This window comes from Peromyscus eremicus, chromosome X (genome assembly GCF_949786415.1).
Source record: "Peromyscus eremicus chromosome X, PerEre_H2_v1, whole genome shotgun sequence".
NCBI classification, from domain to species: Eukaryota; Metazoa; Chordata; class Mammalia; order Rodentia; family Cricetidae; genus Peromyscus; species Peromyscus eremicus.
Genome location: NC_081439.1, coordinates 81,958,138 through 81,981,119, shown reverse-complemented (window position 1 = coordinate 81,981,119; position 22,982 = coordinate 81,958,138). Strand labels below are relative to the sequence as shown.

The 22,982-nt window shown below is 41.6% G+C and overlaps 2 protein-coding genes across 2 annotated transcripts; both read left to right on the top strand.

Annotated features, from left to right (window-relative positions):
• The first annotated feature begins 24 nt into the window (after positions 1 to 24).
• Positions 25 to 894, top strand: LOC131900092 (elastin-like). The gene is made up of 2 exons (XM_059251493.1): positions 25 to 796; positions 850 to 894. The coding sequence occupies exons 1-2, from the start codon at positions 65 to 67 to the stop codon at positions 892 to 894; spliced, it is 777 nt and encodes a 258-aa protein (XP_059107476.1). The 5' UTR covers positions 25 to 64.
• On the top strand, positions 642 to 19,233 carry Taf7l (TATA-box binding protein associated factor 7 like). Its single transcript, XM_059250814.1, has 13 exons — positions 642 to 908; positions 4,396 to 4,460; positions 5,255 to 5,333; positions 5,801 to 5,934; positions 6,883 to 7,012; positions 7,228 to 7,283; positions 10,554 to 10,595; positions 11,346 to 11,418; positions 11,847 to 11,948; positions 12,369 to 12,629; positions 12,958 to 13,070; positions 14,322 to 14,381; positions 18,660 to 19,233. Exons 1-13 carry the CDS (start codon positions 902 to 904, stop codon positions 18,702 to 18,704), a joined length of 1,167 nt encoding a protein of 388 aa, XP_059106797.1. The 5' UTR covers positions 642 to 901; the 3' UTR covers positions 18,705 to 19,233.
• The last annotated feature ends 3,749 nt before the right edge of the window (positions 19,234 to 22,982 follow it).

Below are 22,982 nucleotides of genomic sequence, written 5' to 3'. Positions count from 1 at the left end.
AACTCGACGCCATTTTAGCCCACCCCTGAGCCCCCCAGACTCCTCCTCCCAGGTAGTGTGGGTCATGGAGCGCGCTGAGGGAGGAGACGCTGATGGGGCTCTGGCAGAGGCGGGGCGCCCCGACATTCCGGGAGCCCCTCCAACAGCCATTTCAACATCAGGAGACATGGGCTCCCAGGAACCCCAAGTTGCTGTCAGCCTTGGTGCTGAGAGCGCTTTGGCCACATCTGACAGCGGAGGTCCTGGGGACCCAGCGGTTCGTGGTGGCCGTGGGCGAGGCTCCGCGGGGCGTGGCCGTGGGCGAGGCTCCGCGGGGCGTGGCCGTGGACGAGGCTCCACGGGTCGTGGCCGTGGGCGAGGCGCCACGGGGCGTGGGCGAGGCCCTTCGGTCGGTGGGCGTGGGCGAGCACGAGGCCCAGTGGTTCCCGGCGGCGGAGGCGGCATTCAAGGTCCAGAAGTTCCTGGCTGCGCTCGAGGCCTGGCGGTTCCCGGAGGCCTGGCCGTTCCCGGAGGCCTGGCGGTTCCCGGAGGCCTGGCGGTTCCCGGAGGCCTGGCCGTTCCCGGAGGCCTGGCGGTTCCCGGAGGCCTGGCGGTTCCCGGAGGCCTGGCCGTTCCCGGAGGCCTGGAGGTTCCCGGAGGCCTGGCGGTTCCCGGAGGCCTGGCCGTTCCCGGAGGCCTGGAGGTTCCCGGAGGCCTGGCGGTTCCCGGAGGCCTGGCCGTTCCCGGAGGCCTTCAAGGCCCAGAAGTTCCCGGACGGGCTCGAGGCCCAGCAGTCTCGGGACGGGCTCGAGGCCTAGTGATTCCCGGAGGGCTTCAAGGCCCACCGATAACCGGTGTCTATCGGGCCAGGGCCCGGGGAAACCGCCGCAGGCCTTCTGGTGTTCGGTCTGTTGAAAAGTCCATGCAAGGTGAGTGGCTTTCGAGCTTCTCTTTTCAAAATGTACCGGGGGGACTTGGGAGCCTCGAAGGTGCTCTGCCGCGAGCCACCTGCCGGGAGAAGGTGCAGGCCGCAGCCTGGCCTGTCTCACAGGACGTAATGGCCGGCCGCGCTGAGGAGGGCCCAGAGCTGGCCGGTCAGTTTGGGCCTCACGGGGTGATGTAGTGGACATTCAGAGGTGGTCTAGCCAAGGGACAGGGTCTCAGGTCGGAGGATCGAGCACTTGCGCGACTTTTTCTTTGTGTGTGTGTGTGTGTGTGTGTGTGTGTGTGTACACACACGCGAGCCCGTGCGTGCGCATGCATGTGTTGGCCCCCCCCCACCTCCCCAGCCCCTCGGTGGCCTAGTTTGCGCCCCCTGCCAGTGTGCGAGTCAGCGGTTGGGCTTTGCTTTGCGGAGGCCCCTGGCGGGTTCCGCCGAGGAGCTCTCGTGCTGATCTCGGGCTGGCCGGCGGCGAGCCCACACATGGCCTAGCGGCTTCGAGGCCTGGAGCCCTCTTCCGGGGGGGGCCCCGGGGGCGGGGCGGGCGGGCCGAGGCACGGGGGCCTGGGCGTGGCCACGTGCTAGCTCGGGCTCTCGGTGCGTGTGCGTGTGCGTGTGCGTGTGCGTGTGCGTGTGCGTCCCGGCCGGCAGGTGAGTCGGAGGACCCCGGAAAGGTGGGAAGGTGTCTCGGCAGCCTCGCGCCTCGGCCCGGCTGGCCGTGAGGTGCGAAGGCGTCTGTGGCTTTGTAGGGGTAGTTTTCGGCACAAATGAGCAGAGGCGGCAGGAGCGGAACTTTTCTGTTGGGTTACCCCAGGAAAAAAGATGGAACCCAGACAGTTACTGTCTCCAAAAGGCAGCTCGTGGTGGTTGTAAACTTTAAAAAAAAAAAAATAAAATAAATTCGGGACCAAGTTTGCGCTGGCGTGTGCTGCCTGGAGCAAGGGCTTTTGCGCTCCTTCGCGGCATCATCCCAGTTGTTCTGCTGAAGGGAGATAAGCCAGATGTGAATGGGTGGACAGTAATCTTGTTCATTTAGTTAGGCATCCAAGAGTGCCTTGTGGAATTAAAAAAAAAATACAAATTAAGAAAAATGAATATTTCTGGGGGAAAGCAGATTCATTTTCTTTAATATGCAGTTCTTTCAGTTTTTTTTTTTAAAAAAAACTATTAAATCTCTTTTCAACTAGGTTTTTCACCTTCTCGCCCTTCAGACATTTTTACTGGGGCTATCAACAAGAAAATAATTTGAAATAATTTAAGTTCCTGAAGTTTTTATTCTATAAAAGAGGAATTATCAAAAAGGCGTTAAAATGAATGAAATGACCTAATCCTTGTTCTGCTGAGAAGTTTAAAAGATACTACTGATCTGATAAAATCTTGCTTAGCAACTTTTTCCTTAAATTCTGCGTTTGTATTCCTAGTGTGGAGTATTTTGTTTTTTCTTGTGTATGCCCAGCCCCAAGATTATTTACTTTTTTTTTTTTTGAGATAGGGTTTCTCCATGAAGTTTTGGTGCCTGTCCTGGATCTCACTCTGTAGACCAGGCTGACCTCTAACTCACAGAGATCTGCCTGGCTCTGCCTCCTGAGTGTTGGGACCAAAGGCATGTGCCACCGCCGCCCGGCCTCTTTTACTTTTTATTTTAAAATTTTGCACAAGTGTGTATTAATTGTACAAAGGGGTTTCATTGATATTTTGCATATGTATATGATTATTTTGATCATATACACTGTTATACTTATTTTTCATTATTTATATACATGTGCATACATATTTATAAACAATAAAATAGAAATAACTATCAAAAATAATGCATTTTCTAGCCCCTTCCTCGATGTCTTACTTTTTTTTATTCCTGCCTTTTTTTGTGCTTTCTATACTTTTCTAATAATTTCCAAATTATTAGAAAAGGAATTAATTTTAAAAATAATTTTACTGATTTTTAATAATTCCACACAATGTATTTTGATCGTATTTATATACCTCCTCCAACTCCTCCTAGACCCTCTCTTGCCTCCCTACAGACCTAATCTTGTAATATTTTTTTTTCTTAAAGAAACACTGGAGTACAATTTGTATTGCTTAACTACTCTTGGGTATGGGGTCTGCCCTGGGATATGTTCAGCCCACCAATGCTCATCTTCCAACAACTACAGAATGACAAAGCTTCTCAGCTAGGGGTGGGACTTTGTGCCCACCTCCCCAAATTCCATGCTGGGACTTTGGCTAGCACAGGCCTTGAGCATGCTGTCCTAATCATTGTGATTTCATATGTTCAGCTGCCCTGTTGTGTCCAAAACACTGTTTCCTGGTAGTCACCCCGCACCTCAGGCTTTTATCTTTCTTTCTTCTCACCCTATTTAACCCTCCCTTTCCCAGTTTTATACTAAGTGATTTGAATCTTAACTAGTGTGTTTCCACCCTAAGAGAGTCCTATACTCCTATGTGTTAAAAGAATGTTACAGTGGGTTTTTTGTTGTTGTTGTTTTGTTTTTCGAGACAGGGTTTCTCTGTGTAACTTTGGAGCCTGTCCTGGAACTCACTCTGTAGCCCAGGCTGGCCTTGAACTCACAGAGATCCGCCTGCCTCTGCCTCCTGAGTGCTGGAATTAAAGGCATACACCACCACTGCCTGGCTGTTACAGTGCTTTTTAAGAAAGATTTGGATTTAAAACTCAGATCCCAGTTAATGATTTACAAAGTATTGAGGGCTGTGCATTAATTAGAACTTTTACCCTGTAAAAGCTTACTGTATAAGGTACACATAATTGGTCTGAAACCCCTCTAATTTGAATTAGACTGTTCATTTTACGTAAGATATATTTTTAAAATAAAAAAGATTCCTCTTGTGCTGGGTACATACTAAACATGCATGAGATACTGAAACAAATCTATCTTAAGATTATTTTAAATATCCTCATAGAAGATGTATAAGCACGGGACTCCTTTCTCCCAAGGAAGTGTTGAACCATTGCAGTTGAGCCATAAAAAGGTTCTTGGTATCCCATGGACTGCCTAATTACTACTATTGGTCTATTTGGGTAAATGAAATATTGAAAAGTATGTTCACCTCAAATTAGCATGTCTGCATATGGGTTCTGGGTTGATTTCATTCTTTGGTTTGCATTCAACCCCACAGAGGCCACTTAGTTGAAGTTTGCTCTTTATTTGACAGTACAAGAATATTACTAAAAATATTAAATCATGTTTCACAACAGCTTAATTAATTTGTTCAAGATACATCATGTAATTTGGATTCACTTTGGAAATGATGACTTTTAAAAATCAAGATGTCAAATAAAATATTTCTAAACTGTACACACTTCTTTTCAGCGAGAATTATGGTAAGGTCTTGTATATTATAACCAACATAATAAAATATAACCAGTATAATATAACCAGAGATGGTCAGCAGAGTGAGCAAGAGTTTGTAGTGACTTTGTTTGTTTTCTTTGTTTTCATGAACTCAAAAACAAGCCATGAGTTTAATTCATGATGAATCCGAAGATATTGAGGAACAGTTTATATTGCGTCTGCCTCCTGTAAGTAACTTTTATATCTCAGAATAAATGTCTTCAGTGTAAAAGTGTAGTTGTGCTTAGGTAAAATTTACATACATTTTAGGCTATAAAAACTCAGACCATTTGCTTCCCAGAACTCATGTTCTATTAAGTAGTCCTATTGTAGTATGTATCCTTCTCACAATATTTCTTTCTTCCTGTATATATCATCAATCATGTGGGTTAATTCCCTGTCAAAACAACTATGACAGTGACAATTATGGATCATCCAGTCATTTATCACAAACATTAACAGCCAATTTTCTGGACAGCCAAGGTAAGACTGTTCTAAAATTCTTTCTGTCATCTCAGAAGAGGTAGTTGGAGGAACTACCACTGTCACCTGCAAATTCATCACCAAGCAAGGTTGTCAAACTCATTTTAACATTAGGCTTGACTCTCATATTCATTCTCATTGATAAGCATTATCTCATTGATAAGTATTATTTCATTTAGGAGGCTATGATAGAGATGGTCAGAAAGCCATTATCCATTATAGTTCATTAATATATCTAGTGAACTGTAGCTAAAGCCTTTCCCTAGCATCTACAATGGAAGAATAAGCAGTAAGAAGTAGAACTGAAAAGCTGGGAGAAGCCACCAAGTGTAGTTCCTAAAAGATAAAGATGAAATTTGAGTTCAATTCGTTTGACTTGATTTATACAATGCATGGGCTCTCACAGTACATAGCATAGTTAACATTTGGGAAATGTAAGGTTTTATTTAAGGAAGACTCTTAGACAATCTTTCTGATTTTTAATTTGCCTCCTTTTTAGGAACATGCTTATACTGTCAGGAAGATGATACATTCTAGAGGTGCTGCCTTGAAGGATAAACTAAAAATCGACTTTTCTTGTAAGTAGTTAATATCATTATATTAAATATTAAATTAATATATTAAACAATAATTTGCTATATATTGGTATGTGCCAGGCACTATACTAGGCATTCCAACCTTTAGAAAACATACAATGTTACAATCGAATGCTTTCCTTCTTTTTTAAGGAATGTGTTTAAATGAATGAAATTTGCTTTTGGTGATAACAAGAAAACAGTTGCTTGCTGTCTTTCTCACCTTTGCTACCATTGGAAAGAAACTTAGATATCTTTTTGAACTAGTGACATACAGTATGTAAAAACAAGCTATAGATACTCTCTTCTTTTTCTGGAAGTTACTAATTGAATATTGATTTCTAGCCTTTCAAAAATAGTAAGTTTTATCGAAGAACTTGTCTGTCCCACATAAGTCTTCATTATTCAAATTCTTAGAGACTGAACAGTCCATTGGAATGTCAATATTAATTTTATCTACTTTCCTTTAGCTGATGGACGTAATGCAGTTGTTCAGGTAGAAGATGTCTCACTGTCTGCTAAGCTGGTTAATTTGCCTTGTGTCATCGAAAGCCTGAAAACTGTTGATAGAAAAACATTTTATAAAACAGCAGATATTTCTCAGGTATGAATTTTTTTGAGACACGGTTTCATATATTCCAGGATAGCCTCAAACTCAGTATGGTGCTGAGGATGACTTTAAAATTCTGATCCATCCTTCTTCAACTACCAGGTGCTGCTGGGCGTACGGACATGCCTTTCTTGACTGTTAAATTGTGCTGAGGACCAAACCTAGGGCTTTGTGCATGTTAGACAGACACTCTTAACAACTGAGTGATATTTCCAGATCCACAAAATCTTTTTTTTAAGTGCTGAGAACCAGGGCCTCATGCATGCTAGGCAAGTGCTCTACCTACCATTGAGCTATATCACCACCACTGGGTTGATTTTCTTAACCTTCTAGTTCTCATACCCTTTGTGGAATCTTCAGTCTTTCTGCCAGTATTCTGTTCCAATTTTAAATGGCTATTTACCATGTATAATCACCAGATCAATTGCAGGGGAACATAATGTCATGCTCTGGTTTGATATCTGATACTTAATTTTTTTTTATTTCTTTCCTTTTACAGACTCCTGCTCTCTGTTTGCCATTTATAGTGACTTTTATTAATTAAAAATATAAATGGCTAAGGTCTTTTTCTGCACTTTGTACTGTAGCAGTGTGTTAACTCTAAAGAAACTTAGTTACTTATCTCTACTGGCGCTTTCGGATTGCCTCTCTAAATTGTAATGCTAAAACGTATGCATTTCATGATATTGCTTCTGCAGGGGTAAACACTAGGTAAAAGTCAAATCTATCTACATATCATGCTTCAAGGAGAGAGAAGAGAGAGAGGGGTGGAAGAGAGGATGGGAAAGGATATATTAAAGAACCTGAAGGTATATTACATGTACTTGGTTTTGGGAAATTCCAAGAATCATCTGTGCTCCACATGTCTGGTAGTATGCCCATGATTTATTATTAACCAATATTTGGGGCAGTAGTAAACTTCTTTGTCTTTGCTAAATATAGATGCTTGTATGCAGTTCTGATAGTGAGCCTCGTCCTTTCCCGGAAGAACCAGTTGCTTCTACTGATCCTCCTGTAACTGGAAAAGGTGAAGGGAAGACACAGAAAAAAAAATATAACTGGAAGCATGGCAGTAAGTCACTGATCCCTTGCTCCTTCTGCCTGACTACATTTTTATCTATTAAATTGCAAATCCCTATGAATCAGGGACCTCTTACCTGGTTTATTAACCTCTTATGTTTAAAGAAAGAAGTCATACCATGAGCATGACACATTTCTTTATCAAATTCATGTAGATATAGGACAGTCATCAGTCATATGGTATATTTCATCATGTTTTTATTTTAGTTACTCCACCACTTAAGAATGTCAGAAAGAAAAGGTTCCGGAAAACAGCAAAAAAGGTTAGTCTCATGTTACTTGTGTTTCTGCAGGGTGAATTAGGAGAGGACTATGAGGGAGAAAGAAAGGTAGGAAGTCAGTTGGGAATTCATTGATTCACTTGTATGTCCAATAAAGAATGCCTACCAGATGTGGTGGTACCTACCTGTAATCTCAGCACCTGGATGCTAAAGTGGAAGGATCATGAGTTAGAGACAATCCCTGGCTACAGAATGAGACCTTGTCTCAAAAATGAAAAAAGTGAAGAATATGCACAATCCCCGGAATTATGAGCTAGCAGTTCTGACGACAGCAGTGAATGAAAATAGACCCAGTTCTTTAGGTCATAGGCTCATTGTTAGGGATTTAGAAGAATCATGAATTTGATATTTCAGTTCATGCTTTTAGTTTTCAACTGCTATAGATTTAAAGCCAGGCGTGTTGATTAAGACCTGTGATCTCAGCATTTGAGAAGCTGAAGAAAGGATTTCCTTCAGTTGGGAGACACCTTGGGCTGCGTCATCAGTATCCGGCTAGCTAGGGATACACAGTGAGATTTTTTTCTAAAAAAGATCAAGTTTTAAATTGAACTCATCTAGGACCAGATAAAGTAGGAATTCTGCTTAAATCTGTAACCTTACTTCAGGTGAGCTACAGGAAGAGTATGGTACCTTGGACTCGTTTAAAAAATTCAATGAAAAACATTGAAATCATCAGATATTCATATGCAGTTGGAATAAATAGAAGTTTACCATGTACTCTTTACCCACTTTACCCCTTTGTAGCATTTTACAAAACTAGAGAACGATATCACAAATAAAATTATCATTATTGCAATTCACCAGTCTTAATGAAATTTCTCATCTACCTATACTTATGTATTTGTATATATATTTAGTTCTATGCAGTTTTGCTACATGGCTAGATTCATGACCCACCTACATTGTCAAGTTGTTAAACAGTTCCATCACCACAAAATCTCTCATATTTGTCCTTTTGTAACTACTTATACTTTCTTCCTGCTTTACACTCTTTTGGTTTTTCGAGACAGGGTTTCTCTGTGTAGCTTTGCGCCTTTCCTGGGACTCACTTGGTAGCCCAGGCTGGCCTCGAACTCACAGAGATCCACCTGCCTCTGCCTCCCGAGTGCTGGGATTAAAGGCATGCGCCCGGCTTGCCTTACACTCTTGATCTTTAGTGCCTAGCAATTAAAAATCTTTTCTTTATCTCTGTAGTTTTGTTATTTTTATGACATTAAATAAATTTGAACTTACAGTATAGCATCTAAGAATAACATGTATCAGTAGTTCTTTTTTATTGCTGAATTGTATTTCATGGGGTGAATATAACCAATGTGTTTAACTGTTTACCCATTAAAACATAACTGTATTGTTTCCAGTTTTTGACAATTATAAATAAGGCTGTGAGTAGGTTTTTGTGTGAACTTAAATCCTAATTCCTCTCGGATAAATGCTCAGGAATAATGCTGAATCATATGATAGTGGCATATTTTAAAATATTTTTTTAGATTTTTATTCATTTTACATAATGTCTATGAATGCTTTGCCTGCATGCACATATGTGTACTGCTTGTGCCTATTGGATTGCCTGGAATTTGAGTTAAGGATGGTTGTGAGCCACCATAAAGTGGTCCTCTGTAAGAGCAACAAGTTCTCTTAACCACTGATCCATCTCTATAGCCCCCACAAGTGGCAGGTTTATACAAATATTTTTGAGACAGGGTCTTTCTCATGTAGTCCAGGCTAGCATTGAACTTGTTGTGTGGTCACAGATGAACTTTTTTGTGCCACCACCTCTCAAGTGCTAGCGTTACAGGAATTTATCACCACACCTTGTTTTATATGTTGCTAAGGATTAATCCCAGAGCTTAGTTCACATTAAGCAAACCCTTTACCAACTGAGGCATGTCACTTGCCAAACATTAGCTTTTAAAATTTATTTACATTCAGCCAGGCGGTGGTGGCGCATACCTTTAACTCCAGCCAGGCAGATCTCTGTGAGTTCGAGGCTAGCCTGGTCTATAAAGCGAATTCCAGGACAGCCAGGGCTGTTACACAGAGAAACCCTGTCTCAAAAAAAAATTATTTACATTCATTTAGTGTGTGTGCATGCATGTGTGCAACAAATGGAGCTCACAGGAAAACTTGAGAATCAATTCTAAGTATCAAATTCAGGTCATCAGGATTGATAGCAAGCATATTAATGCTGAGCCACTTCACTAGCCACAAGTGTTTTTAGTTTTTTAAGATACTGCCATACTGTTTTCAGAGGAACTATCATTTTATATTAACACTGATAGTGTATGGATGATACAAATTCTCCACCTCCTCACCTGCATTAGATCTTGTCATTATTTTATTTTATTTTAGCCATTCTTATGTGTGTAGTGATTTTCATGTGGAATTAATTTGGATAGATTATGGCCTTGAATTCACAGCAATGCTTCTGCCTCAGTGTCTGAATGCTGGGATTGCAAACATGCACCATGACACCGAGCTTCTTTTACCCATTTTCTAAAATGACTTTTTGTTGTTAAATTCCGAGAGTTCTTTTTCTGTTCTGTATACCAGTCTTTCATCATATATGCATAGTTTATTAATACCTTCTCATAGCTGGTAGCTTGAGTTTTTAGTCCTCTTCACAAGCACTTGTAGACAGCAATATTTTTCGTTTTGATGAGGCTGAATTTATTGATGTTTTTATCCTAAGGATTTTACTTTTTTGTTGTTACTTAGCGTAGATACTGAAGATTTTATACTTATGCCTGAAATCTATATTTCAGTTTTATAAAATGTGAGTTTTAATTCAAGATTCCCCTTCTCCCTTTCTTCTTCCTCTACTTTCTCCCTCTCCTCCACCACCTCTTCCTTGGGAATATTTGTATGGTACTGTTTATGGGTTCTTTATTCTGTTCCATTGATCCATGTGTCAATCCTTCCGCAGATACTATAATGTGGTAAGTCTTGAAATCAGAAGATTGATTGCTACCACTTCGTTTGCTTCAGTATTGTTTTAAAAATCTTAGTATCCTTCCATATGAATTTTAGAATAAACTTGTATATGTATACAGAAAACATTGTCAGAATTTTGAAAGAAACCATGTTAAAGTTGTAGATCAACTTTCCTAATTCGGCCTAATAACCTGCCAGTCAATGAAATTTATTGTCTACTAAATGTCAAAGCAGTTAAATATAGTTGTAGAGCTCTTTAAGCTTGACTTAAGTAGAAAAATCAAAATATAACATTGTTCTTTGTTGTTCTTTACTTCATAGCTCCCCAGTGTCAAACAAATGGATGAAATCAGCTTCAATGAGGTACAGCAGTGCTCATAATCTTCATTGTTTACTTTACTATGCTTTATATAAACATATATACATATGCACACTGGATTTTATTCACTGGGAAATAATTATTTAATGTCTAATGACAACTTCTAGGGTAAAAGATTAAGAGTTTTGCTAGTGTTGCCATGCGTTGCAAACTGCTTTTACCCCCTTATTTTCATTTCAAAAGCCATTCCTTGGAGTCCAGGGATCAATTTACTAACAATTGCTTGAACTAATGGGACTTCTCATCAAAAGCCTTGATTTATATTTGTGTCATGAGGAATTAATTGCTGTGGAGTAATTGTTTAAAACTGTATTCAAGTGAGAACATGTAGATAGGATCTAATTTTTGTAGGAACATTTTAATAATAAAGATGGAAAAATGAAGTCTTGGATTTTAAACCAAATTATTCATAAGTAACTAACATGCAATTATTGTTCTTTGCCAATGAGTCAAGGCAAATAATAAAACATGAATGTTGAAAATCTTTTCCATAGAGTTATAGACAGATACGATTAAATATTTCAAGTGATTTAATTTGAAAAATGAGCTTGCTATGCAAAAATACAGATTTTGGATTGGTTTCTTCATAAATAGCACTATTTAAGTAGAACTTTTGTTGGATGAGCATCTAACAAGGCCAGTCATTTCAGTTCATTAATATATAGGAAAAAGGTATTTAATAAAACTGAGTGCTCAGTGACATTCCTGGTGTTTCCTTCCATGCTGTGCTTCAGTGCCCTGAATCTCCAAATGTGGAAAAAGAAATGAAGAGACTGCTCTGCTCAGATGCTGAAGCCATCAGTGTCCGTATCCTTTATATCAAATATTTCCCTGTAGTCTGTTCATCTCATGTGCATGTTCTGACAAATCACACCTCTGGTTGGTGTTTTTGCTTTTGGTTGAGATGTTGGGGATCAAATTCAGAGCCTTACTATACTAGGTAAGCCATGCACCACTGAGCAGTATGCTTAGTCCTCACTTGTAATGTTTGAGTGCCTGGTTGATGTGTATAACTTAAGATTTTTGAAATGTTATTTTCTAGCTAGAAATGGTAAATACAGACAATCGAAGTGTATTTATTATGTGTGTAATTTAACATAAGGCAGTTTTCCACACTTGGAATGCAGATACAATGATCTAAATCAAGTACTAAGAGCACTCTTAATTAAAGAGCCACTTCCCTTTCAAGGTGTGTTCTCTCTCTTCTGCTTTTTCCTTGACTGCTGTGCTTTCAGGCTGGGAAGTCATTGCTGATGATGAAACCAAGGAAATAGAAAGTCAAGGATGCATCTCAGGCATTTCAGGAACCCCACAAATGAGTGGCCCTCCCTCATCAGGTACTTTATCAAAAACAGAGGAAGAGCTTCCGATAAGGGCAAGTGTTAACTGTGTAACGGGGCCACAGACTCACAGACCAATCACAGAAAAAAAGATGCTTTTGTCCTTCTTCCTCATTGGTGGTCCTGTGCTTTTAGGGTTTTAGATTGGAATTCTAATGTCCTAGATACCCTGGTATTCAACTTCCTATGGGCCCTTAGATTCTCTAGATATCTTGATAATTGAATACAGATGAATGTTAGTGTTTCATATTCCTTGTTCTTATTTTACAAAGGGAATAATCTTCCCATAGGAAAATAATTTATAAAATTCACTGGTTGCCCAGTGAATTACATAGTAAGGCATATACTTCTATTTGGGGTTATGGTTATTTCCAAAGCTTGAGATTGCTTCATTTTTCCCTTGCTTAAAATCAATAGACTATGATATGCTTCGAGAGATGTTTGGTGATTCTCGCAGTAACAGTAATGAGGTGGAAGATAAGGCTGATAAAATTGAAGCTGAGGAGGATGATGGAGAGGAGAGTGATGATGATGACGACGACGACGATGAAGAGGACGAAGAGGAAGAAGAAAAGAAGATAGACAGCTGGGAAGCGGAATTAGAAAGGGAGCTGCAAGCCAAATTTATTCAATCTAGCTCCGAAGAAGCAAACAAAGACTATGATTACAGTTCAATAAGTAAGCCAGAGGAAAGACAGAGGAATCAGGGAGGCTGGGAGGCGGTATAAAAGGCTAACTTTGAATGTGCATTATGTGCAATGCTTAGTTTTCAGAAGTCTTTTGTCCTTAGAGTTCCACTTGATTTGTGATGGTCCTTTATTTATTTATTTATTTATTTATTTATTTATTTATTTATTTATTTATTTATTTTGTTTTTCAAGACAGGCTTTCTCTGTGTAGTTTTGGTGCCTGTCCTGGATCTTGGTCTGTAGATCAGGTTGGCCTCGAACTCTTGATCCATTAAAACTCTATTTATATACAAAAATCCTTTCTCTACCTCTTTCAGTCACAGGAATTCAGAAATTGATTTATTACAAAGAAAAAAAGCTTCAACAGATTTATAAGAAAGCACAACGACAGAAAGACCTCCTTAGGAATGTGGAAAACTTGACCCTTAAGGTAAGTTCTTTTTGGCTGTTAGACATCCTGATGTACTACTTTCAAAATTCCATCTCTGTTTCCACTCATGTCATCACTGTGTAGTTCATTCATAAACCTAAATAACTTCTTAGAAACATCCACTAAGAATATCCTTGTTTTATTATATCTGAGTAATTTTTATAATCTAAGCATTTTTATGGGGAGTGGGACCAGGTGACCTGAGATAATGACCAATATTGAGCATTTACTATACAAACAGTGCCTAAAAGAGTTATGTATTATTGTTTCATTTAATCCTCAGGTCCCTGAAACGTAGATACTGTCACCATTCCCACTCTATAATGAATTAAAACTAGCTGGGCGTGTGGCACATGCCTTTTATCGCCAGTACTGGGAAGGCAGAGGTGGTTCTCTATGAATTTGAGAACAACCTGGTCTATATAACAGGTTCCAGATTAGCCAGGGCTACACAATAAGATCTTGTATCAAAAAAAGGAAAAGAAAAAAGAAAAGAAAAAGGAAAATGGAATTAAAATTCCAAGAGGAATCATAGTAATTTGCAATACATAGAATAAACCTGTTGTTTATACCAAAATACATTTATTTCAGTAAAAAAGGAGCAAATTAATTTAAAATTCTTATATATGATGAAATGTGAAGAAATTATTTTATTTTTATGGATACATTTTTCAGAGTTTCAGTGAAAGGAAAATATATTGTTAAGCCACATTTGCTCCCATCTTGGTAGTAAGGTGATTGTAAAGCACTAAGAGAGCCCTTTGCTAGATTTCATTTTTTTGTGGAGCAGTAGTTATCAAAGGGAAGCAGCTTGGCATAGAGCTATATCCACTTGGCTGTAGTCCTTTAGAATAGCCAAAGATAATAGGTATAGATACATCTTAAAAGATTCAGATGTCTGGTACTATTGTGATATATGTTTGATTTACCTATTAAGTGTTATTGTGTGTAGTATTAGGAGTAGTAATGTTCTGTTCTGGTGAGGGGGAATGGAGGATTTGTCCAACACCAGGGAAAATGTAGCATGTAGACACTTCACCCATTTATTTTAGGACAAGAAAAAAATGCTGTGGCGAGTACATAAAATAAGATTGGATTGTTAGGCAGAAGTTTTGTGCTCCAGTTTTTCTAAAAAGTGTGTTCTTCCCATAATTGACAGATTTCTTATCAAATATGTGACAAACTGTGTTCTGTGGCTCTCTCTTCCTTTAAGATACATCTTTCATCACTGATACAATTTATTTTTTCCAGAGGCATTTCCAGTATGTTTTGGAGCAGCTTAACATATTGGAAAAACAAAAGTGGGAGGAGGTAAGAAGTATGTTTTTAAATCAGTAATTTGCTATGAAGAACTCACCCACCTCTAACCTACTTTCGGGCTGTGTGTCTTATAAGAATAGTGGTAAACATATATTCTGAGTGAGAATAGCAGGGTGGATCAAGGTCTTTTTGCAAATCTGTTCATTTAACAGTTATTGAATACCTCTGGAGTGAAAAGCACTGGATAAAGGGTGTTGAGTAAGTTAGATAAAATACTTGTCCTCATAGAGCTAATGGTCTTCCAGGGGAGATTGATGGTAAACAATTATCATATAAATATTGAAGTACAAATCCCAAAGAAGCTCTATGAGGGGAAAAAAGTCACTATTCCCATTAGAATAAGGAGAATCCTGGATTAAATTACAAGAACATGGCAAACCTCCCCGAGGAAATTATATTTATGCCTACATTGGAAGAGTAGTCTAACAGTAGGATGAGCCCCTTGGGTGGAGAATATTCAAGGTCTCACACAGGAAGAGAACTTGACTACTTGATGATCTGTGAGTCATTTAAAGCCATGAAGAGAGTTTTTTTACAATAAGATCACAAAATAAAGCAGAAGTTACATCACTTGACAGTAGGCTAGGATAGGAAAGATGGGTTTTAGTTTTAAGTGAGTTTAAGAAATTTCTTGCTGAGTATGAAGCAGGAAAATCAGACCTAGCTTAAACTTTTATTTAAATTTTTTATTTTATAAATATATGTGTGCGCATGTTTTTGTGTATGTGTGCGCCATGTGTTTGGAGATTATAGGACAACTGGTGGGAATGAGCTATCTGCATCATATGGATCCTAGGATCAAACTCAGTTTTCAAGTCGGTCCTAGGATCAAACTCAAGTTTTCAGGCTTGTGCAGCAAGCATTTTTAAATTCTGAGTCATCTAGCTAGCCTAAGACCCAGACATTTTTGATGAATCTTTGAACGATCTCATTAACAACCAAGGCCTCAGGCTACACCAGACCTAAAAGTTGACTCAGAAGAACTTATAAACCACATTTTATTTAACTATTCTTCTGATGATAGACATTTCATTTGTTTCTGCTCTTTGAGTATTACAAATAATATTGCTGTGACCATTTACATATGAGAGGATATATTTTTAAAGGATTGATAGGACTTAGGTCAGTTAAAGGGTGATGCAGGAAAAGAAAGTATTAAAAGAGTTATGTCAGGTTTCTAACTTGAGTGACTGTTGTTCAAAGCCACAGAAGAGTTTCCCATGGGAAGCGAAGGGAGAAAAATGTAAAATGAGTTAAGCTTATGAAGCTATATAGATAGTATGCACAGTTCTCACTATACAGTCCTGCAGGTAACAACTTGAAAGAGTCTGGAGTTTATATTATGAGGCTCTTATGGTAAAGGTATTGCTCATTGCCCCTATTTCTACAAGGCCAGAGGCATTCTTACAATTTGTGTCTTTCTTCTCAGCAAACCAGACAACCAGTTTGTTGTTCGACGATTATATTGTTTTCATCCATGTTCAGTAGTTGGTATCGAGAACTGCCATTTCCAACACAGAAATGTAGTTGTAAACTTTACTCACTAAAAATTTATTTGGTGCCTAATTTAAGCTAAGTTCTGAAGGGAGTTTGTCTCTGACTTCAGTTAGGGAAACTCATGAGAGGTTAGGGATTTTTTTTCTTTTAATCTTTAAAAAAACTTTAAAAATTGTTTTAGTATACAAAATAATGGGTTTCATATGACATTTACCATACGCATACATATATTATTACACCTTGTGCCTCCATGATTGTCCTTCATATCTCCTTCCCTCCCCTTCTCACTGGAGAGGAGGAAGAGGGTATGTGTGCGTGTGTGCGTGCATGCATTTTACCATTTCAAGTTTTTAAAATATTAGATCCTGTACGTCTGACTTAGAAAGCATGAGTAGAATATAAGATGCTGATTGGTCAGGACTCTGAATTGCTAAATTGTCCTGTAACCTGGCAACGAGCAGCAAATGAAACTTGGCACCAGTAGTCAGTTAGTGGTGATTCAGCATTAGTCATCAGTGGTGAAGGCAGAGTCTCATTAACTGGGCAAAGTCCAGAGACTAAATTACTATTGAATGCCCAACCCATCCATAACATCCTCCCCAAGACTCTGGGAACATCATGGAAGAAGGGACAGAAAGAATGTAACAGAGAGAAAGCTGGGCGGGGGGTTGGTATAGGATACTGAGTTCTGGACATGACACAGTTGTTGCATTTGGGCCTGTCGATAGCTTGTCATGGAAGGGTCTCACCTATCCCTGAGGATTTACATAGAACATTTGGTGGGGGAAGTAGAGACACTTTTTTCTCGTAATGTACACATGCCACTATAAAGAACCCTAATGAAACCACTGGGTCTAAAAGCATGAAATAGAAGTGGTGCTGGTTGGGAATAGGGAGGAGATTCACTAGAGTGGGAGCGGGGCAAGGAGGAGGGGTAGTACAAGTACAGTATGTACGTGTATGAAAATACCGTAATGCAACCCTTAGTATGTAAAATTAGTAGATTCTAACAAAACCTTTTGAAGCAAGATGGCTCAACTTGTAAAGGCACTTCCTACTGAGCCTTACAACCTAAACTTGACTCCTAGGATCTACATGGTGGAAGGAGAGAACTGACTCCAGCATGTTGTCCCCTCTCTACAGCATGTTTACTGTGGCATGTGTGCATCCGCTACCCATACATAACATTTTAAAGTTGTAAAAAACAAAACAAAACAAAACAAAAAAAAAAAAAAAAAAACCTTGGCAAAGGCTCACAGGCCTCAACCCTAGAAAAAGCACTACAGGCAGCTAAGGAATGCTGAGAGCGGGAGAAATTGTCTTCCCCAGGGAGAGCACACCAGTTGGTTACCTTAGTGTCATAGTACTAAATGGTTAGCCCTGAAAGCATATATATACAGGTAACATATAAGCTGAGCAGGTTGCATCGATATATTTAGGAGTATGTGTGTGTGTTACATGATATACATGGGAGGGAGGGGGACTGGAAGGAGGAAAGAGAGAGGGATAAATGATGTAATTATAATCATAAAAATTTTATTAAAAACTTAGCATAAGTTCATTTTGAGAAAATATTATCCCAATCGCTTTATCATCTGACTCTTACAAAATGACTACAGTGATATTCTCTTTTCTTTTACTGTGTGCTGTGACCTCTGTATATTTTTTTATAGAAGTCTAGATTCTTAACAGTTAACCTATTCAGTTTTGGAGCATATTCAATTTTAAGCTTCCCTTTATAAGTCTGGTATAATAAAAGACATTATGGTCACAGCATTGTGCTTGAGTTCTTGATAGTGTGACTACTCTTTGGAATGTTGTGAAAACTAAAATGATCTGAAAAATGCCAAGTAAACAGTTACTTTGGTCTATATAAGTAAATACTAGATGAAGTAATACATTTTAGTATTGCAGATAACCTGTTCCCTGTTTTCCTCTGGTTTGTGATATGAAGCAGTGAGGAATTCTATCATGTTGAGAGGTTTTTGTTTGTTTGTTTCTTTTTCTTTGTGTGTCAGTTTAGGGTCTTGATTTATTTGGAGATTGTTTTGAATACTGGCTACAGGTCAAAATTAGAAAACCTTTTGTGGATGAGCTGCAATTCTGTGCTTATGAGTTGTATCTAGGGACTGACCACTCTCTAAGTAGAATCCTTTACCTTCTTAACCTTTTTTTAAGATGTGGGTCATTCTCATTGAAAGTTCATCTGCATACGAACCAGGGACTTTAAATATCAGAGACCATATCTCATTAATATGTTCTGTTCAAAGAACATTTAGATTTATGTTTACGAAAAAAAGGTAGAAAATAATTGTAGTACATGTGAGGAAACAATCCAAGGAGCACTGACTCGGTATCACCTCAAGTTGAATATTTAGGAGGCCAGGCAGAAATACTAGTCAGTCAGTAACAGTTTTTCCTTTGTTAAACTATCTGTGTTTCTTTACATCTTGGTTGATCCGAAGTAGAGGAATTAAGGTATAAATGTGGGTGATTTATGCAGCCTTAATAACCTTGAAATAAACTGCCTGAATGTTATGTTATATCTTAAAAGTTGGACAAATGCCTAAGGACATTACCTTTTAACCTTTTGAATATTCTTAAAATGGGTTTGTCCTGTTGTACAAGTTTATCATTTCTTTCATATGGTAAAAAGGATCTTTATCATATTTTTGAAATTGTAATTACAGATGTTTTTAAAAATAAAGTTTGGAATACCAGAAAAAGTTCATATAGCTTTTGTAATGTTTCTCTACCTCTCTTTCCTTACAGATTTATCACCTACAAGAACAACTGAAATGTTTTCTGAAGGAGTAAGGAAACCCTCAGTCTAGCATATAAAGTGGATTCACCTTCCAGATGAAGACCGAGTGGAACCACGAGTTACTTTATCTTGACCAACTGTATTTGTTTAATTGAATATTTTTCACTAGTTACAGTAAATTTAAAGATCATAGTCATGTAGAAGGGACAGTATAAAATGCACAGTAGGTTTAGAAACCCCACTCACCATGAGATTTTGTTTTACTTAGTCAATTTGAGGTTATATATGTGTGTGTATATATCTTTGTCTTTCGTTCTATGGTATGAGATCATTCAACCATGCTTGTCAAAGGCAGATGGTGTAGCCTAGAAGGATGTTTGACTGTTTTACAGATATTAGCTTTTGAAACTCTGTTTTAAGTATTTCCTACAATATAGAAAATAATCAGCTTGTCAGGTTGATATCCCAGCATTCAAAAGGCAGAAGCAGAAGGCTCACAGTTGAAGGCCAGCCTGGGATACATACGAAACCCTGTCTTAAAAAGCAAAACAAAATAAAAAATGAAAACACCCCTAATTTCTATCAAGGGCTAGATCCTGTCACACTTATTTAAATGCCTACCTCTCTCTCGGCAATAAGTACTAGGCTGTGCTCTTCCTTTCTCAGGTTCAAGGCTGCTTTCCTGCTCACCGATGATTTCTCGCTACTTATCTTTGCTCTATGATTAGGTATTGAGGGCTGTAGCTGGTTGTTATTCTTTAGCTAAGAGAAGAATTAGAGCAAAGATGTTACTCTCCTTCTATGTCTTCCCACTGTAACTCCCAGAAGAAAAGATTAGTAAGAAGTAGATTCCTGTATTGTCTATGAAGACTTCCTTAGTAACCCTGGATTTTTTTTTAAAACTTTTTATTGATTCTTTGTGGATTTCACATCATGCATCCTGATTCCACTCATATCCCTGTCCCCTCACTTCCACCCCCCTAAAAAAAACAAAATTTAAAAGTAAAAACAAGAGCCGGGCGGTGGTGGCGCACGCCTTTAATCCCAGCACTCAGGAGGCAGAGGCAGGTGGATCTCTGTGAGTTCGAGGCCAGCCTGATCTACAGAGTGAGATCCAGGACAGCCAGGACTATACACAGAGAAACCCTGTCTCGTAAAAACAAAAAACAAACAAAACAAAAATCAAATTTAAAAAATCTCTTGGAAGCTGTAGAGTGGCCCAGTGAGTCACACAGTAAGCCCTTTAGTCCACACATCTTTACTTTTAAGTGTTCATTGCTATGAGTCATTGGTCTGGTCTGAGGAATCTGGCTTGTGTTACACTATCGATACTGGGCCCTCAGTGGGACTCCTCTTGGATATCTTATTGTTGCCCTGTGTCATGGAGATCCTGTAGCTTTGGATCTGCAGGTCCAGCCCCTTCGCATGCCCCTGCAGATCATAGATGAGATGGATGTTGGGGTGGGCTACCTTGTAGGTTACCTTGTGGTGCTGCTTCTGGGCAAGGTGGTAGCTGGGTTGGTCAGCCCGCCAGCTTTCCCTCCTCATCACCACCCAGGTGAGCTCTCTAGCGCTGCCCCTGGCTAGCTCACCCGATGTAGCAGACAGGAAGGAGTGAGGCCAGTTCTGCTCTCACACCATTGGGTCTAGCTCACCCATACTCAACCACCATGGCTAGCTTATTGCTTTGCCCAGGCGAGGTGCAGGGCCCACTCTGCGGATTGTTCCACTTGGTGAGGGGCAGGGCCAGCTCTTCTGTTTTCATTCTCATGCCCCTGAGGCCAGCTCTCCTGCCTGTCACAGGTGTAGTGGGGGGAGCAGGGAGCACATTTCCCTTACCCTTGCCACCCCAAGGTATATGAGGAAGGGGGGGGCAGATGTCCTGCTCTCACACCCACAGGCCCATTTCATCTGTGTCTCCACCAACAGACTCAGCTCTAGTGTGCTGCCCAGGTGAGGTGCTGTGCCCACTTTCCTGTGTGCTGCCCAGGTGAGGTGCTGTGCCCACTTTCCTGTGTGCTGCCCAGGTGAGGTGCTGTGCCCACTTCCTGTGTGCTGCAGCTAGTGCAGAGCAGGACCAGCTATTCCCTCCCATGGCTCCAGGGCCAGCTCTCTCACCTGCCACAGGTGGCAAGGGTCGAGGGGAAGGAGGGCTTTTTTTCTCACCCATGTCACCAATGGCAGATGAGGGGGGCAGAGTCAATCCTCCTGCTCTCATAACCGCTGGGCCAGCTCACCTGCACCCCCACCAACAAGGTTAGCTCTATTGGGCTGCCCAGGGGAGGTGCAGGGCCGCTTTCCTGCGTGCTACAGCTGGTGGGGGAGGCCAGTTCTCCCACTCTCAGGACCTCAGGGCCAGCTCTACTCCCCGCCACAGGTGGCAAGTGGTGGGGGAGGGGAGAAGTCATCTCTTTTCCACTACCCTATGGCAGATGAAGGGTGAGGCCAGGTCTCCCATGCAAGTTTGAGGCACCAGACCTCTTCTGCCCCCATCAATGGGGTCAGCTCTATTGTGCTGCCTGGGCTAGGTGCAGGGCTCATTGTCTTGGGTGCTGCATCTGGTAAGGGGCAGGATCAGCTCCCCCACTCGTGACCCCGGGACCAGCTTTTCCCACCAGCAGCAGGTGGCAAAGGGTGAGAGGCAAGGGGGTTATCTTTCCCTTACCCGTGCCACCATGTGACAGACCGTGGGACTAGCTTGCCCTCTCTCGTGTCTTCAGGGCCAGCTCACCTGCACCCATGCCAGCAGGGACAGTCTTACTGTGCTGCCCTGGGGAGGTGCAAGGCCTGATCTCCCAAGTGCTACAGTTGGTGAGGGGCAGGGCCAGTTCTCCCTAGAGCTGCAGCTATTGAGGGCCTGGGCCAACTCGGCAGTCCTATCCTCACTGCTTTCAGTGGTAACAGGAGCCACTCAGACATCAACACAGACTGTGGCTGTATCAGGGCCCCTGGCAGCAGCCCAGGTCTGGATGACACCATGACCCTGGGTGGCAGCACAGGCCACTCAGATCTGCATGGCCCTGGCAGAGGTTCAACCCTCAACACTAACATGGCCCTAGGTGGTGGCCAGACCCCTGACATCTGTGTGGCCCTAATTGGCGCTATAGGCCATGGACAACAATACAGACTCGAGTTGTGGGTGGACCACGGATCCAAACATGGTCCTTGGCAGCAGCCAGGGCCCAGATGTCACCATGTCCCCAGCTGGCAGTGCAGGTCACTTATATTGGCATGGACCCAACAACCCTGTTGTCCTCAAACCCCCACATGGCCCCAGGTGTGGGCCCAGATCCTGGGTATCTGCACTGCCTTCAATGGGAACAGGAGCCTGAGATATTATCGAAGACTCTGGCTATGGCAGGGCCACGGACCCAGACATGGCCCTGGCTATAGTTCATGCCTATATAACACCTTGGCCCTGGGTGGCAGTGCATGTCACTCAGGTCTATATGGGCTCTGCAGCAGTATAGCCTTCAGGCACCAAGAAGGCCACAGGGGGAGGCCCAGATGCCAGGCATCAGTGTGGCCTTTGGTGGCAGCACAGGCCATGAACATCAGCACAGACTCAGGCTGCAGTAGAACCACAGGCCCAGACATGGTCCTTGGCAACAGCCTGGGCCTGGATGTCATTGTGGCCCTAGTTGCCATTGCAGATCACCCAGATCATCATGGTCCCAGTGGTGGCATGGCCCCCAAATGCCAGCACATTCCTAGGTGGCAGCCCAGACCCTGGGCATCTGTTCAGCCTTCAGAGGTAAAAGGAGCCACAGACATTGACAAAGACCCTGGCTGAGGTAGGACCATAGACCCAGACATGGCCCACAGCCACAGTTCAGGACCAGAGGACACCATGACCTGGGGGGACAGCATGGGCCACCAAGTTCTATATGGTCCCAGTGGTGGCAGCTTAACCCTCTAAGACCAACATGGTATCAGGTGTCAGCCCAGACTGAGGGCCTCTGCACAACCCTTGGTGGTAACAGGAGCAGTGGATGTCAACTCAGAGCCTGGCCACAGCAGGGCCACGGACCCAGACATGACCCCAGGCAGCAGTCTGGCTGGATGTCACTATGGTCCTGGGTGGCAGTACAGGAATCCAGGATTGGCATAGCCCCTGTGGGGAGCACATCCTTTGGACATCAACATGGTCACAGATAGTGGCTCAAAGGCAACCACAAGGCCCTCAGTGGTAGCAGGAGCCATAGATATCAACACAGACCCTAACAGCTGCATTAGGCTCATGGACCAAGTCATGGCCCTTGGCTGCAGCCCAGGCCCAAACATCGCCATGGCCCTGGGTAGCAAGCAGGGCATCTACCTCAGCCCATTCC